Below are 19,051 nucleotides of genomic sequence, written 5' to 3'. Positions count from 1 at the left end.
TATATTAAATTGTTTTGATGTATTGATTTTAAATATAATTTTTAAAAAAAAAAAAAAAATTATTTTAATATTTTTAATATAAAAAATATTTTAAAAAATAACAGATTACATTACACTACTGTGCGTGTGTTTCAGTTTATTTGATTGCCCCACGATTCTCACTAAATTTGACCAGGCCAGCCGGTCAATTTTGTAATCTATCGCTACAAAACTTGTTTTTGGTCTGGATTTTTAACACGATTTTGTTTGTAAGATACTATTTATAAAAACATGGGGTGAGAATAGCGAGTATCGGTGTGGACCTGCGCTCCAACGCTGCGAGGCCAGAATAATTATTTTTTTTCATCTATAAAAATAATGCTGAGCTACCGTAAATGTGTTTTAAAAAATAAAGAAAAATCTATGATTTGAATGATAGGCTCGACTGAATTAAATAAAATAATTTTATTTTAATTAAATAATATAAAAAATAGATAATGATATTAAATGAACTATTTTTTATATAAAAAAATTTTCAGGATAATTTGAGGGGGGTATTTTTTTTAAAAAGCTCGATTTTCATTTTATTAAATATTGAAGAATAAAATGGGATAAAAAAGGATCTTAAAAAAATCAGCTCTTATCTACCCGAATTAGCATGACAAATCTATAACTCTAGTAATTAGGGTCGAGCAAACCAGAGTCATTCTATCAAACTCGTGATTCAGATTATGAAATTAAAATAACCAGATAAAAAATAAAAAAATTACAAAAACTAATTTTTTTTATATAAAAAAAATAAGTCAACATGTATTAACTTTTCAAAATCATGACCTAGATCATTAGACCCAAAACACATATCTGGAAAAATTATAAATCTTAATTCTCAATCAATCAAATATTAAAGGATGAAATTGAAAATATAATTTCAATTATACAAAATGAATAAAAAAATAATTATTAAAAGAATGATGAGCAAAATTGTAATATAAAATAGATTTTATATTTTATTGAAGGGTGAAATTGAAATGAAAAATAAAAAGAAAAATGATCAAAATTGACATGCTAAATTAAAACAATTTTTTTATCGAAGGGAAAATAACTTTAACAAAAGAAAAAAAATTTCAAAGAATAAGTATCAAATTGGTAAAAATAATATACCATAAATTTGGAATCAAGGATGAAAATGAAAAAAAAATAAAACTTTTGCGAAAGGGTCAAGAAATTAAATAAAAATGAAAAGAATAAGGACCAAATTAAAAAAATATATATATGAAAAATTTGGATTAAATGATAAAAATAAAATAAAAATAAACATTTACAAAAAGCTCAAGAACAAAAATTAGAAATCAAAAGAATAAAGATTGAATTTGAAATATCAATAATAAAAAGAACCAAGTTGTCATCTTATGGGAATGGAGAAAAAATAAAAAAGAAAAAGCCACATTGTCAACAAACCATCCATCTAATGCTAGCAAATGCCACCCTAAAAAAAAAAAAAAAAGATGCGACAATGCTTCAAATAACATGATAAAAAGATATTTTTTTGATGGCAAGTGGCTTTGCATGTGTAGCATGAAGGACACAAACACCTCTTATATGATAGCGTTTGCTATACATATATCAATAACTTTGTATTTTTTGTTTATTTTATTTTTGTATTAAAAGACTTAACTTCCTCTTATTTGACCTAATAATAACAAAATATTTTTTTGTTAAAAGATGAAAAAGCCTCTTGGGGTCAATTTTAATTTTTGATTTCTAAGGATATTTTGGTCGTTTCACTGCTTATTTTGTTTTTTTATGTCTAATCAAATACCAAACTAGCCAACATGACATTGTAATTACAAAAAAAAAAAAAAAAAAAAAACCATTATAAAAACACAAGACTATCTCTTAACTCTTCTTTTACATCTTTTAATTCCAAGAGTATTTTGGTTGTTTCTGTAATGTTTTGAAATTTATAAGATAGGATATTACAACAAAGCCCTTGGAGGCTTAAAGAGAGGGTTTAAATGATTGAGGGTTAGTGTGGTAATTGAACAATAGTTGATAAATATAAATAAGAAGAAGAAAAAAAAAAAAACAAGAATGATCTGATTTTGAGAGCAGAAACCGTGAGAGAGAAGAGAGAAAGAAGAAGAAGAGAAAGAAGGGAAAATAAGGGAAAAAGGAAGAGATTTGGAGGAAATAAGTGGAAAAGGTAAGATTTAGGTTGTTTAATATGTATAATATGTTAATTAAGCTTTAATTTCAGTTTTGATGAATGTTAGGGTTTTGTGTTTTGGTTTAAATTGATGAATTAAATTGAAGGTTAAGGGTTGATTGTTGTGTTTAATTGATGATTTAGTTGATTATGGAAGATTATGATGATTTTGAGTTATAGAATTGTGTAAATGGTGAAATTTGAGTTAGAAATCAGGGGAGAACAGTGGGGTTTCTGTTAAAATCTGGACTGGAGGTTGAAGATGACGAAAATTCAATTTGGTCCCTCAATTTCCGAAAATTACAGTTTAGTCCCCGAACTTTGGAAAATTACAAATTGGTCCCTGGAGCATATTCCGAGATTCTGAACAGAATAACATATGAATTATGGACAGAATTACTGTATAGATAAGATAATTTCAAACTTTCAATTTAGTCCTCCAATTTGACAAAAAGTACGATTTGACCCTAAAAATTTAGTAAAATTTCAGAATGATCCCTGAAGCATAATGATACATCCTGGGCAGAATTGAGGATTAATTGAGGTCATAATTTCAGTCTATTCATGGATTTATGACAAATTTCAGTTTGGTCCTCCATTTGATAAAAGTTACAATTTGGCCCTAAAATATGGAAAAATTCCAGATTAGTCCCTAGCTATAATATTAGCTTTTGCAGATTAGTTTGATGAATAATTAAGGGTTATTTAGTGAATTATTACCAATTTTATTAGTTGTTTTTATTATGGATTAGATTTCGGGAAAACCGTTAGATTTTGGGTTTTTGAGAAAAGTGACTAGTTAGTTTAAAAAACATATAGGGTTACGGAATACACCCTTAGGTAAGTGTATTAAATAGGTTAAATGTTCTTTCGAGTCGTTCTTGAATATGTCTCCTTTGTATTCAGATAATCCTGATATTCTACCGACGGGACGTCAGTAGGATTTTCTTCAGTGTCTGCTTTTGGCTTCTGTTTACTTTTGAGTCAGGTGAGTGGATAATTTTCCATATGCATGAGAAATACTATAAATATTTGATTTGTTAATATGAATTGGATCATGCTTCTTGATAATATATATTGATTATTATCCTTGTTATGATAAAGCATGATCAATTATTGAATCTGAATTCTTGATATGAACCAGTATGTATTTTGAAGTGAATTCTGAATTGATGCTCCTCATTTGATTGATGTCATGAGTTGAGCTTTGAGATATGAATATGTTTGTTTGATTATGATTATGAACCTATGGTATGTCAGTCAGAATACCCATGCTAACAGGGTAGTGTTAGTCTTTGTGCACATCGTATCTGAACCCTAGTTGGTCGGGGGAGACACCAACCTGTGTGGACTGATCATCCAACAGTACGGAGCCTCATGCTCATTGCATTTTGATTTTCTGACGAGTTCTACCATATGATATTCTTGTTATGGCCTATTTGATAAACCTTCGTATAAGAACTAAAGCCATACTTGTATATATATTTCTCATTGCTATATTACCTCGTGTGTGTATATTGAACGTTATCTACTCACTGAGTTGTTGAACTCATCCTCTCATTATTATTCTTTTCAGGCTTATAGCTTGATAGCGGGTTTACTTTTGTTGAACCTTCCGAACCTGCTTTTGGTTGTAATTTGTATCTTTCTTTTATGTCAAGTTAGTGCTCCAAAACTATGAAATTATATTAACTCTTGTATTAAGACAATTAATTATATTATGAAGTTAGTTTTGTTATTAGTGCTGCGTTGAACAACTCTGATTGAGTTTTGAAGGATAAGATTGTATGTAAGTTTGGGTTCGCATAGGTTTGGAACCTTTGAGGGGAACCTTGCCTATGTGCCGGTCATGGATCCGGGATTCGGGTCGTGACAAACTTGGTATCAGAGCTTTAAGTTAAAGAAACAATAATATAATTAATTTCATAATAAGTGGAGCATTAGGATCCGTATTGTCTTGTTTGTTGTTTTTTTTGAAATTATAAATTCTCATCAAGTATGTCTTCTTCCTTGTGATAGATATGCTATCCTAAAATTCTGTGATAATCATCATGCTATTGTTCCAGCATGACTTAAGTGCTCTCACTTTTATTTTAGGAAATGCCGAGGAATAGACGAACAACTGATACTCTTAGGGTAGATGATGATCAGGATGATGTCCCTATTATGCAGTTGATAACTGCAAGGCAGAGAAGGAGGCGTGGTGCACCCGTGCCTCAACATGTTGATGAGGTACCTCCACCAGTGGAGGAAGAGCCTCAGGAGATAGAAGAGGAAGATATGGTTGATGAAACAGGTATGGGGGTAGCTGACCCTGAGCCTGTTACAGAGGTTCAACAACTTAGCCAGGTTGTGCAGACTTGGATAGAGTTTACTATGGAGAGAGACAGAATGAGGGATAGAGATGTACCCTCGACATCCCACACTGTTCAGGGAGTTAATGTGCCATTGGATGCCTTTATGAAGTTGGCACCTCCTATTTTTACTGGGATAGACAGTTCAGAGGATCCTCAGAGGTTCCTAGATGACATTTGGCGACGATGTAAAGCTTTGGGATGTACAGACCACCGAGCTGTGAGTTTGGCATCGTTCAGGTTGGAAGGAGATGTGGCAATCTCTTGGTTTGAGTCTAGGGAAAGAGCAAGACCAGTAGAGGCTCAATGGACATGGAAGGAGTTTAGCTCCATGTTTTTAGACAGGTTTCTCCCTCAGAGCATCAGGGATGCTCGACTTTATGAGTTTGAGAGGCTATCTCAAGGGAGCATGACAGTGGAGGAATATGATCTGAAGTTCACTCAACTGTCTAGGTATGCAGAATATCTTCTACCCACTGAGGAATGGAGGGTGAAGAGATTCATTAGAGGACTCAAATCCTCTCTGTATATGGTATTGGCGCCACAAGTGTTTCCATCCTACTCCTCAGCTGTTGATAGCGCCAGATTGCTAGAGGCACGTGAAATAGAAGACATGACTGCTGGCCAGTCTAAGAGGCCTAGAGAAGAGGGTCAGTCTTTTAGGCAACATGGATTAAGTGCAGGTCCGTTTAGGGGACGAAGTGGCCGTCAGGGCTCATGGGTTCAAAGGAGGTTTAGACAGAGACCATCAGTTAGTGGCTCAGGCAGTCAGAGTGGCAGTAGTGGTGCCCAGAGTTTAGTTCAGACTGCACCTCGTAGTTCATTTGTTTCATCTGGGGATAGTTCTTTGTGTCAGCACTGTGGAGGAGGTCATAACAATGCAGAATGCTATAGAAGGACCGGGGCTTGTTTTAGTTGTGGCCAGATAGGTCATAAGATTAGAGAGTGCCCGAGGAGACAGTTGTCCACTTCGGGGTTATCTGCTTCAGTCCAACAGCCTATTCAGGCACCATCGACGAGCCAGTCTGTGGCTCATGGGGGTAGAGGTTTTGGTGGCCGTGGTCAGAGAGGTCGGGGTGCAGGTGATAGAGGTCAGATACAGCAGGGTCAAGGGCATGCCAGAGTTTTTGCCTTGACTCAGCAGGATGCTCAGGCATCCAACACAGTTGTTTCAGGTATTCTTCTTGTTTGCTCTTTTGAAGCAAAAGTTTTGTTTGATACGGGTGCAACTCATTCGTTTGTGTCCCCATATTTTGCCATGAGGTTAGATAAACAACCAACCTTATTAAAATCCCCCATTTCAGTCTCCACTCCCTTAGATGAGTTAATATTAGTAAAGTATGTGTATCTGGATTGTGAAATAGAGATTGGAGATAAGATCTTTATGGGAGACTTAAATGTCTTAGATATGGTTGATTTTGATGTGATTTTAGGAATGGATTGGTTGGCTAAGCATAGGGCTTCGGTAAATTGTTGGGGTAAGAAAATAATGTTTGATCTAGATCAAGAAGTTGGGTTGGTATTTCAAGGAGATAAGATTGAGTCTCCATCAATTATGTTGTCGGCTATCTCGAGGAAAATGGCTCGAAAAGGGGTACAGTGCTACCTAGCATATATAGTGGATGTAGAGAAAGAAGTTCCCCAGTTAGAGGAAGTCCCTATAGTAAGAGAGTTTATCGATGTCTTTCCTGATGACTTACCTGGATTGCCTCCGTATAGGGAGATTGAGTTTTGTATTGATTTGGTTCCGGGTACCGAACCAATATCAATGGCACCATATAGAATGGCGCCAGCAGAATTGAGGGAGTTAAAGGAGCAGCTGCAGGATTTATTGGATAAAAAGTTCATCCGACCAAGTGTGTCCCCTTGGGGAGCTCTGGTGTTGTTTGTGAAGAAGAAAGATGGGTCATTGAGGTTGTGTATAGATTATAGGCAATTGAATCGGGTGACAGTTCGAAATAGATACCCACTCCCTCGTATAGATGATTTGTTTGATCAGTTACAGGGAGCTCAATTCTTTTCTAAGATCGATCTTCGATCTGGGTATCATCAGTTGAGGATTAGGGAGGAGGACATTTCAAAGACAGCTTTTAGAACTCGGTATGGTCATTATGAGTTCTTAGTGATGTCTTTTGGGTTGACGAATGCACCAGCGGCTTTTATGGACTTGATGAATAGAGTGTTTGGCCAATTTATTGATCGATTTGTGATAGTTTTTATTGATGATATTTTGGTGTATTCGAGGTCTAGAGAGGAGCATGAGCAACATTTGAGAATGGTGCTTCAAACTCTGCGAGATCATCAGTTGTATGGCAAGTTCTCAAAGAGTGAGTTTTGGTTGGAGAGTGTAGCATTTCTTGGGCATGTAGTGTCAAGGAATGGGATTGAGGTTGATCCTCAAAAGGTTGAAGCAGTTAAGCAGTGGCTTAGGCCTACTTCAGCGACTGAGATTAGAAGTTTCTTAGGTTTGGCTGGCTACTATCGAAGGTTTGTGGAGAACTTTTCTCGAATTTCTGCACCATTGACTAAGTTAACGCAGAAAAATGTTAAGTTTCAGTGGTCTGAAGCTTGTGAGAAAAGTTTCTTAGAGTTGAAGGAGAGATTGACTACATCGCCTATTCTAGCAGTACCATCAGGTTCTGGTGGTTACACAGTGTATTGTGATGCTTCGAGAGTGGGGTTAGGATGTGTTCTAATGCAACATGGCAAGGTTATTGCCTATGCTTCACGACAGCTGAAGAAGCATGAACAGAACTATCCTACACATGATTTAGAGATGGCGGCTGTGATTTTTGCTTTGAAGATTTGGAGGCACTACTTGTATGGTGAAACTTGTGAGATCTTTACAGATCACAAGAGTTTGAAATACATCTTTCAGCAGAGGGATCTAAACCTGAGGCAGAGGAGATGGATGGAACTACTGAAAGATTATGATTGTACCATACAATACCACCCGGGTAGGGCAAATGTAGTTGCCGATGCTTTGAGTAGAAAATCATCAGGGAGCTTAGCTCATATTCAGGAAGTACGAAGACCTCTGATTAGGGAGCTGCATGAGTTAGTGGATGAAAGAGTCAAATTTGATCTTAGTGAAGCTGGAGCAATAATTGCTCATTTTCAAGTTAAGTCAGATTTGTTTGATAAGATAAAAACAGCTCAGAAGAAAGATGATTCACTACTCAGGATTAGAAATGAGGTTGAGCAGGGTAAGGCTGCAAGTTTTGTGATTGGTGATGATGATGTGCTGAGATATAGGGATAGGCTTTGTGTACCTGATGTTGATGATCTGAGGAGAGAATTGATGATATAGAGGCACATCAGACAGTTTACACAATGCATCCAGGTTCCACAAGATGTATAAGACTTAAGGTGTGTTATTGGTGGAATAGGATGAAGGCTGATGTAGCAGATTTTGTTTCTAGGTGTTTGACCTGTCAGAGGGTAAAGGGTGAACACCAGAAACCTCCTGGATTGTTGCAACCATTGTTGATTCCAGAATGGAAGTGGGAAAGGATCACAATGGACTTTGTGACAGGATTGCCTAGGAGTCATGAGGGTTATGATTCGATATGGGTGATTGTTGACAGGTTGACAAAATCAGCCCATTTTCTGCCAGTTAAGATTACTTATGGATATGCAAAGTTAGCGGAATTGTTTATTAGTGAGATTGTACGGTTGCATGGAGTGCCAATCTCGATAGTGTCTGATAGAGGTCCACAGTTTACATCGCGGTTTTGGGTGAAATTTCAAGAAGCTATGGGTACTAAGGTGCATTTGAGTACAGCTTTCCACCCTCAGACAGATGGTCAGTCTGAGAGGACTATTCAGACCTTGGAGGATATGTTAAGGGCTTGTGTTATGGATTTTGGAGTTGGTTGGAGTAAGTTCCTACCATTAGTGGAATTTGCTTACAACAACAGTTATCAGGCTAGTATAGAGATGGCACCTTATGAAGCTTTGTATGGCCGAAAGTGTAGATCACCGGTTTGTTGGTTTGAGGTTGGTGAGAAGAGGCTAATGGGACCAGAGTTGATTCAGATTACCTCAGAGAAGATTGAGGTAATTAGAAAGAAGCTTCAAACAGCTCAGAGTAGACAGAAAAGTTATGCGGATAGAAGAAGGCGTGACTTAGAGTTTTCAGTGGGTGATTGTGTGTTCTTAAAAGTATCACCTACAAAAGGAGTATTCAGGTTTGGGAAGAAAGGCAAGTTGAGTCCTCGATTCATTGGACCGTATGAGATTCTGGAGAGAGTTGGGGTAGTTGCTTATAGGTTAGCATTACCACCAAACTTGTCTGTTATTCATCCGGTATTTCATGTTTCCATGTTAAGGAAATATATGTCAGATCCATCACATGTATTGGAGGTTCATCCCATTGACTTGAGGGATGATATGGTTTATGAGGTGCAACCGGAAGCTATAGTTGACCGACAAGTGAGGAAGCTTAGGTCGAAGGACATAGCTTCAGTGAAAGTGAAATGGAAAGGCCATTCACGTGAGGAAGCAACATGGGAGCTCGAGGATAAGATGCGTGAGGAGTATCCACATCTTTTTTATAATCTCGGTAAGTATTCAATCTTTTCTATTAAGTTTCGAGGACGAAACTTTTATAAGGTGGGGAGATTGTAATGTTTTGAAATTATAAAGATAGGATATTACAACAAAGCCCTTGGAGGCTTAAAGAGAGGGTTTAAATGATTGAGGGTTAGTGTGGGTAATTGAACAATAGTTGATAAATATAAATAAGAAGAAGAAAAAAAAAAAAAACAAGAATGATCTGATTTTGAGAGCAGAACCGTGAGAGAGAAGAGAGAAAGAAGAAGAAGAGAAAAGAAGGGAAAATAAGGGAAAAAGGAAGAGATTTGGAGGAAATAAGTGGAAAAGGTAAGATTTAGGTTGTTTAATATGTATAATATGTTAATTAAGCTTTAATTTCAGTTTTGATGAATGTTAGGGTTTTGTGTTTTGGTTTAAATTGATGAATTAAATTGAAGGTTAAGGGTTGATTGTTGTGTTTAATTGATGATTTAGTTGATTATGGAAGATTATGATGATTTTGAGTTATAGAATTGTGTAAATGGTGAAATTTGAGTTAGAAATCAGGGGAGAACAGTGGGGTTTCTGTTAAAATCTGGACTGGAGGTTGAAGATGACGAAAAATTCAATTTGGTCCTCAATTTCCGAAAATTACAGTTTAGTCCCCGAACTTTGGAAAATTACAAATTGGTCCCTGGAGCATATTCCGAGATTCTGAACAGAATAACATATGAATTATGGACAGAATTACTGTATAGATAAGATAATTTCAAACTTTCAATTTAGTCCTCCAATTTGACAAAAAGTACGATTTGACCCTAAAAATTTAGTAAAATTTCAGAATGATCCCTGAAGCATAATGATACATCCTGGGCAGAATTGAGGATTAATTGAGGTCATAATTTCAGTCTATTCATGGATTTATGACAAATTTCAGTTTGGTCCTCCATTTGATAAAAGTTACAATTTGGCCCTAAAATATGGAAAAATTCCAGATTAGTCCCTAGCTATAATATTAGCTTTTGCAGATTAGTTTGATGAATAATTAAGGGTTATTTAGTGAATTATTACCAATTTTATTAGTTGTTTTTATTATGGATTAGATTTCGGGAAAACCGTTAGATTTTGGGTTTTTGAGAAAAGTGACTAGTTAGTTTAAAAAACATATAGGGTTACGGAATACACCCTTAGGTAAGTGTATTAAATAGGTTAAATGTTCTTTCGAGTCGTTCTTGAATATGTCTCCTTTGTATTCAGATAATCCTGATATTCTACCGACGGGACGTCAGTAGGATTTTCTTCAGTGTCTGCTTTTGGCTTCTGTTTACTTTTGAGTCAGGTGAGTGGATAATTTTCCATATGCATGAGAAATACTATAAATATTTGATTTGTTAATATGAATTGGATCATGCTTCTTGATAATATATATTGATTATTATCCTTGTTATGATAAAGCATGATCAATTATTGAATCTGAATTCTTGATATGAACCAGTATGTATTTTGAAGTGAATTCTGAATTGATGCTCCTCATTTGATTGATGTCATGAGTTGAGCTTTGAGATATGAATATGTTTGTTTGATTATGATTATGAACCTATGGTATGTCAGTCAGAATACCCATGCTAACAGGGTAGTGTTAGTCTTTGTGCACATCGTATCTGAACCCTAGTTGGTCGGGGGAGACACCAACCTGTGTGGACTGATCATCCAACAGTACGGAGCCTCATGCTCATTGCATTTTGATTTTCTGACGAGTTCTACCATATGATATTCTTGTTATGGCCTATTTGATAAACCTTCGTATAAGAACTAAAGCCATACTTGTATATATATTTCTCATTGCTATATTACCTCGTGTGTGTATATTGAACGTTATCTACTCACTGAGTTGTTGAACTCATCCTCTCATTATTATTCTTTTCAGGCTTATAGCTTGATAGCGGGTTACTTTTGTTGAACCTTCCGAACCTGCTTTTGGTTGTAATTTGTATCTTTCTTTTATGTCAAGTTAGTGCTCCAAAACTATGAAATTATATTAACTCTTGTATTAAGACAATTAATTATATTATGAAGTTAGTTTTGTTATTAGTGCTGCGTTGAACAACTCTGATTGAGTTTTGAAGGATAAGATTGTATGTAAGTTTGGGTTCGCATAGGTTTGGAACCTTTGAGGGGAACCTTGCCTATGTGCCGGTCATGGATCCGGGATTCGGGTCGTGACAGTTTCACTCTGCAAATGATATGAAAAATAACTTATTTTTTTCACTCAATTTGATATTAACTAATGGTTATTTAAGATTAAAATGCCCCTAGTAGCTAATGTTACTTTTTTTTTCTTTTCTTCTTTTTTTTTTATGTAAAAGGCAAAATTGTGATAGGTTTACAATAAAAATCCTTCATGTTTTAGCTTTGGTTAATAATATATACTTTTTGCAATAAAAAAAATGCAAGTGATCCAATTTATAACTTTAAAACAAAAGCTAAAAGAGGTCTGTGTTTCATCATGCCCACACTCATAATTAATTGTAAATTCACACAATAAAATTATCATTTTACCATCGAGAAGAAACCCACTTAACTATATATTAGGGGCAATACAATCATTTTCATGGGACCTATTAGTAATTACAAATTAAACGTGGTGAATCGGTCTTTTTAATTTTTTGTTGTACAATAAAATTACTAAATTACCCTTAAAAGCAAAAAAAAATTAACTTAGGTCAAGGGGTTTTTTTTTACTTTTTAATTTTTTGCATAATACAATAACTTAAATGCCTTAAAATTGCACTTTCTTGGCTTTGTATACAAGGCACTTTCATCATTTCATTCTAGCTTTTTTTTTTACAATTATCATGTAGGGTCCGGGGTAATTGAATTTATATATATATATAATGGCCAGCACCACTTGCACTCTTTGGGTGGCTCATGCAGCATCGTCTAGACTTCAAACATTGCTGTCATGGGCAACATTTATTGTGTCATGCCACCCTCTTCATGGTGGTGTTATACATGCCTTCAAATAGATGATGGTTAAACTTTGACAACATATTTTTTCTTCTTGATTTTTTTTCCTCCCCTCCTTAAAAACATGCGAGCATTACAAAAAATCAAATAAGTTTGGTTATTTGTTCATTGAATTAATTTTGACAACATGTTTATTGATTTTTGTTTTCAATTCATCCCTTGGCATTTAATGTTTATATCAAGTATGGTTTTTATTTTTTTTCATTGTCATTGTTATTTTTTCATTATTTTTTAATTGAAACATTATTTTTAAAATTTTATCCCTCATAATTTTATCTTATTTTTTTGTGTTAAATTTAGTTCTTATTCTTTTCAAATCTATTTTTTTTTTCTTTTTGATCCTTTTTTTGGTTGATTTTTTTTAAAAAAATTTATCCTTGATTGTTTTAGATGGTTGGGAACTTGACATTGTTATTTTTTTGGGTTTATCTTTTATGGTATAATCGGACCTTATAATCCTTGTCACGAATTTTAAAGATCAGAATGAGTTAACTTTGTTTTTTAAATAAATAATATTTTTTTTAATCTCATATCTCAACATTGAGTTGATTAAAGATTAACATTTATTTTTTTAACTTTTCATTATGTTATTCCGATCTCATATTCTAGGTCATGGTTTCGTCAAGTTCACTAGGGTTGACTCATGTTTTTTTTTCTTTGCTATTTTAATTATTTTTTTTTTATCAATTACACCCTTTTATATTAGGTCAGTTTGAGAATGAAGTTTAATAATTTTTTTTCAATTTGTTTTTCACGAGGTTCTCCTGGTCTCACGACTAAGTTATAGATTTGATATGTTGGCTCAAATAGTCTTTGATCAATTTATTTTTTGTTTTAATTGTTTTTGTTTTAATTTCTTCATTTGATATTTTATTAGATGATAATAAGATCATTAAAATGTTTTAAAAATATTGTAAATATATTTTTTTATAATATTAAAAATTATTGTTATTTTTTATTATCAATATTTTATCTAATTATATTATTAAATTAGTTGAACTTATTAAAGGTAATAGAGAAACTCATGAATAGCTCAACAAACATAATCATATTAAAAAAAAAAAAAACATTTACATTGTTTTGACATGTTTTCTTTGTATTAGATAAAAAATAGATTGGCTTGCAGACCACATATGTAGTTTTAAGAAATAAAATCTAAGATTATTTAAGGTATGTTTAAGATATTATAATGACAATGGTTCAAAATGTTTTTTTTTTGTTTAAAAAATATATTAAAATAATTTTTTTTTATTTTTTTAAATATAAGTATATTAAAACCATATAAAAACATGATTTTTTAATTTTAAATAAAAAAATAAAATTTTAAAAACACAAACACACCCTTTACTCCCTGTTTGTTTTTGTGTTTCAAAAGCGTTTTTGAAAAAAATTGAAAATTTTTTATTTTTTTATTAATTTCAAATTAATATATTTTTAGTGTTTTTAAATTATTTTGATATGCTAATATCAAAAATAATTTTTAAAAAATTAAAAAAATATCATTAATATATATTTTAATACAAAAAATTATTTAAAAAAAACCACAACCATACTTAAAACTTGTTACCTAACCCTTACCAAGTACATGATATAACAAGGTCAGTCTTGTCTTTCAAACGCCGAACGGCTACAAAATCCAAAACCCCGTAACGGGCATCACATCAAATTCTGTGCACACACGCTGCGCACGTTAGCATCCATCTCCATTACCCGCGACTTGGAAAAAACTAAAAGGACTCGTTCTCTGCCCATCTCTCTCTCTAGTGCAACAAACACGCACCAAATTTTCTTCCCAATTCCGATTCTACCCTTGCTCATCTCCCAAACTACCAATGCATCCAGCCTCCACCACCACGGCGGCGGTTAGGCGACAAATCGGCTCGCGCCATCGCACCTCGGCACCTCGGAGGCCGTCTCCTCCGCCGTATCCGTCGCCGAAGAGGATGAAGCTGTTGACGGAGGTAATGGAAAAGGCGGCGTATGCGGTTGTGGAGAGGGAGGACTATGGCGATATCAGCTGCGAACAATGCCGCTCCGGGGAACGAGCGGAGGAGCTGTTGTTGTGTGATAAATGTGATAAAGGATATCACATGAAGTGCTTGAGACCGATTGTTGTTAGGGTCCCGATTGGCTCGTGGATTTGTAACAAGTGCTCTGGAGACGGCCAAGGACGTGTAAGAAGTAGGGGGGTTTTATTTTATTTATTTTAATTTTTTTTACCCTGGTGTCGTTTTGTGAGTAACAAATGTGCGTTTTGATTGGTTTGGTTTTTCGTTTGTTAGGGTTATCGCAGAAGAAGATAATTGATTTTTTTAGGATTCAGAGGTGTGAGAAGGATGGCATTAAAGAGAAATGCAGGTCTCTCCAAGGTGATTTCTTCTTATTTATTTATTTGATTGTTAGTATTGTTTTACTTATTTTATTTCGTGTGTTTTTGTGATTATTCGATTTTCTTTTATTCATGTTTTTGATGGATTGTGATTGAGCTTGTTTCAGGCTTTGCATGTCACAAAGTTCTGCTGGAAGTTAAAAATTATCTGGGTTTAAATGTTTTAATAATAATATTAATGTTAATGATAATAATAAAGAATGAGTATTCCTTTGGGGATATTGGAGTGTGTAGCTCAATGTACTCTTTACTGCAAAGCAGTGGAGGAGGGTAGGACTAGGTTCGAATTGTGCCCTTTCCACCTAAAGGACCAAAAAAAGGAATATAATAAATAATAAAAAATAATAACAAAAGCATTAATGAAGAAACTAATAGGAAGGAGAGGAGAAGAAGGGCCTTTTGAGAGAAAGAGCATGATAGAAGTTGTTTTTTAAAGTGTTTTTTTATTTAGAAATGCATTAAAATAATATTTTTATTATTATTATTTGTGATATTAACACATCAAAATAATAAAAAAATATTAATTTAAAGCTAAAAGAAATAATTTTTTTTCAAAACACATGGTTGGATCGGAATGTTAAATGGTGTTGAAAGAATCACAAACAATAATAATAAAAAAAAAAAAGAAAGAGAAAGGGAATAAAGAAGAGTTTTGAGATAAAATGATAAAAAGTAGAAAAAAATGGACATTGTTTTTGGCTAGGATTAAACTCATAGGAAGTTTTGGAAATATTACTGGTAGAACATTTTATGAATTTCACTAAGTAACTTAAAGCACGACAAGGGGTTCATTTTCTTGCAATTTAGCCTGAAAAGTTGTTTCATTAATGGAGGGATTCCAATTTTGTGCTAAATGATCCTTGCCAAATGTAGAGATATTCAAGCTAGATCAAATATAGAAACCGTTGAGGTATTTCTCATCTTATATAAAGATTCCAACAAATGGGACTGAACTCCAGTATGATTTGTGATTGCCTTGTTATTTTGAGTAGGATAGTTATTACTTTTCTTTTTACCGATTTTACATTTAAGTCTAATCATAAATGGTATCAATTTTAAGATCTCATATCCACTGAACATATTGTGCTCACATGACTAAAACTCTTGGGCAGCATTTGGCATGGATTAAGGTAGTAAAATTTCATAGGAGTACTCGTCAGCAGAATAAATGCTAAGAATACAAAATGATGGGTAATCTACATGAGATTTCAGTGGTTAGTCCTGATACGCTTAGAGCTAACAAAGTGGAAATGCAGTATCGAAGGACCGGAGTTTCACTGTATTCTAAACTGTTTTGAGTATTGCATTGGTATTAGCAACACAGTGCCTACAAAGATAGTAAGATATTTCAACTAAACCCAGTGACTTAGAACTTTCGTAAATTTGTTAATTTTTTAAATATTATTACTTTGGTTGAGTATTCTCTCTTTCTCATGAAAATGGTATAATGGTTCCTTTTATGGCCCCAAATATGGCGGAAAAAAATCAGTTGATAATAATTGTGCAAATGATGTATTTTTCCTTTATCATTAAAATGAACTATATGTTAAGGGTAAAAATTTAATCAAACAGAGTGAATTCGAAACTGGTAGAATAGAACAATGGATTGCATTTTTAATCTACTATTCTTAAACAAGCTAAAAGATGGGTATTAGTTTAGGTATAATAGAAGGGATGTCAAGGGTGAAATTTTTTAGTTATAAAAGATATGAAAAATGTTGTAGCTGCAGCAACAGTGGTAATGATGGTGGTTAGAATGGGGATAATAGTTTTAACAGTGTTAATCAAGCCATCTTAATCTAACAAAATAATACTAAATAGGGTTAACTGATGATTAAAGTTTACCGAAGCAAATGATAAACTGCTTCTTAAATGAGAAAAGGATCCATAACCTTGGCATGACTTAGGTTTATGGTGGTCAGCTCACTATCTAATCATGTCTCAGATAAGTCCATTAGACAATTACTTTGTACAACAGGCAAATTGTTGCATTACATGTTGAATCAGATGGTTCGAGGAAGATCATGCCTTATACTTGGCCTATCCTAAGAACATTAATATCTTAATCAGCAAACAATTACTTCATCAATCATAAATTTGACATGATTACATTTTACTTGCATCAACCATTTACCCATCATGTGCTAAATTAGTGGGGTCGATATCTTGAGTGTGATCATTGATGCTATGTTATGTGACACTAATTGTCTGTATTTATGTATGCACTTGCTATTATTTAGGAATTTTATTTTGATGCATATGCATTACCTTGTATGCCATGGTTCATGTAAAAAAGGATTGTAGTACTTAGCTATCCATAAACATTTATGATGTGTTTAGTAGTGGTACTGCAACGAAATAGAGAGACAACAATCATCATTTCTTTCCATTACAGTATTTTTTGCCAAACATTATGTATCTATGTACCATTGACTCCCATAATAAAGCATCAAACTTGTGAATTATGATATATTCTCAAAACCTTTTCTTTAAGACTAAGTTTTCTAGAAAATCAAATTCGCTTTGGTGAATGTACTGTATGTTTTCCATACAAGTATGAAAATTTCTAAATTCTTACTAAAATTCCTGCACATCTTTGTAAAATGAAAAAGTGAAAGCCCTAGATAAAAAGGTAAGCATTGTAATACATGTAGTTGCTGTTTTGTCACATCATTTTGTTGCTTCCTTTGAATTGTTTCTCCTAATGCATGGACATTCATGGCACAGATAGTTTGGGGCCTTGTCATTTACTTCCTATTTGTCTGATCTGTTTTTGCATATTAGTTGCCATGAATGCTATCACGTATTTTTTCACCACATTGCCTGGTTTTTGCTGCACCTTTGAAGCCATAATTTTCCTTTATTGCTTATCTTGTTGCTTTTTATTGCATATGAACATTTCCTTTGAAGTCAAGAAAGGTTGGTGCTAATGCATAAACTAGTTGAATTAGATTTGCCGATGTTAAGTTGATGTTTTCATTCCCTCCTCTCGAGCTGTTTTAAAGATTGTAGAAAACGACGGAGACGTTCATTGGTGTATCAAAAGAAAAGAAGGAGACTGTTGCCATTTATTCCATCAGAAGATCCCGCCCAAAGGCTCAAACAAATGGGCACCCTTGCTTCTGCTTTAACAGCATTACACATGGAATTTAGTGATGATTTGACCTACTTGCCTGGCATGGCTCCTCAATTAGCCAATCAGGCCAAGTTTGAGCAGGGTGGCATGCAGGTCTGAATTTAAAACTTTCTTTTCAACCTTATATTTTCTCCAAACCTTTTACTGTCTTGTATTACATATTATTTGCATGATCTGGTGCCTTTATTAGGTCCTTTCCAAGGAGGACATTGAGACATTGGAACAGTGCAGAGCTATGTGCAAAAGAGGCGAATGCCCTCCTCTTTTAGTAGTTTTTGATTCATGTGAAGGGTACTCGCATCTTGAATACATTTATTGAGCTAACAACCATATTTAACTGCTGCATATTGAGTAGGTTCATGTATATTCTGTGATGCAGATATACAGTTGAGGCAGATGACCAGATAAAGGATTTGACCATTTTAGCAGAATACTCAGGTGACGTGGATTACATTAAAAACCGAGAACATGATGATTGTGATAGTATGATGACCCTTCTTTTGGCAAGAGACCCATCTAAAAGCCTTGTCATCTGTCCCGATAAACGTGGAAATATTGCACGCTTTATCAATGGCATTAACAATCATACTCCGTAAGCCTGCTTGACCCATTGCTTCTCCTCCATGTTGTGTATATATATAAGCAAATACTGTTCTGATGATACCAAATTATTCTTAGACCTTTTTATTGCCATGTATTCTACTTTGTACAACTCATGTTGCCCCATTCGCATATCCTTTGTCATGTCACATATAAAATTCTACATTTATTTGTGCCAAAATTGCATGTAACTGAACTAGAAATTATCAGTCCACCCTCTGTTAAGCTTAAGAGATATCTAACTCTGTGCAGGGATGGCAAGAAGAAGCAGAATTGTAAATGTGTGAGATACGATGTTAACGGGGAATGCCGGGTCATTTTGGTTGCTACTCGTGATGTTGCTAAAGGGGAGAGGCTATACTATGATTATAATGGACATGAGCATGAATACCCTACTCAACATTTTGTTTGAGAACACTTATAGATATCTAACAATCCTACAGAACTGGGATTCAATTTTGGATCCTGCTAGATCCTTTCTCATCTAGCGATTTATTTCACAGTTTACTCATTGCTACTGCCGATTCAAAAGCATTTCTTCTAATGTATCCATGGGATATTTATAGTAATTTATGATGTAGAGCTGGCCTTTCTAAGGCCACGACAGAAATATAGCAGGGGAGAAACTTTCCTTGGAATTTAGCATTTGGAGAAATATTTATGCCCTAGGGATATTTTTAAGGAACATTTTTTGTAATACAGATTTCAATGGAAGTTGTTACTTTTTATCTATCACTCTCATTCCATGATAATAATTTGTCTTTCCTTTACAAGTATTTTCATTTAAAAATATCCATGCGTGCTTTTGTTATTTTACTTTAAAA

At 34.0% G+C, this 19,051-nt stretch overlaps 2 protein-coding genes across 2 annotated transcripts; both read left to right on the top strand.

Moving 5' to 3' along the window:
• The first annotated feature begins 2,908 nt into the window (after positions 1-2,908).
• Positions 2,909-7,849, top strand: LOC140955800 (uncharacterized). The gene is made up of 2 exons (XM_073410500.1): positions 2,909-3,173; positions 4,283-7,849. Exon 2 carries the CDS (start codon positions 4,286-4,288, stop codon positions 7,847-7,849), a length of 3,564 nt encoding a protein of 1,187 aa, XP_073266601.1. The 5' UTR covers positions 2,909-3,173; positions 4,283-4,285.
• Positions 7,850-13,655: 5,806 nt separating this feature from the next.
• On the top strand, positions 13,656-18,962 carry LOC118040353 (probable Histone-lysine N-methyltransferase ATXR5). The gene is made up of 6 exons (XM_035047272.2): positions 13,656-14,283; positions 14,385-14,471; positions 17,497-17,720; positions 17,818-17,918; positions 18,007-18,219; positions 18,480-18,962. The coding sequence occupies exons 1-6, from the start codon at positions 13,935-13,937 to the stop codon at positions 18,637-18,639; spliced, it is 1,134 nt and encodes a 377-aa protein (XP_034903163.1). The 5' UTR covers positions 13,656-13,934; the 3' UTR covers positions 18,640-18,962.
• Positions 18,963-19,051: the final 89 nt, after the last annotated feature.

The sequence above is a fragment of the Populus alba genome, chromosome 7 (genome assembly GCF_005239225.2).
Source record: "Populus alba chromosome 7, ASM523922v2, whole genome shotgun sequence".
Lineage (NCBI taxonomy): Eukaryota > Viridiplantae > Streptophyta > Magnoliopsida > Malpighiales > Salicaceae > Populus > Populus alba.
The sequence above is the reverse complement of the archived record's forward strand: the minus strand, read 5'-3'. Positions and strand labels throughout refer to the sequence as shown.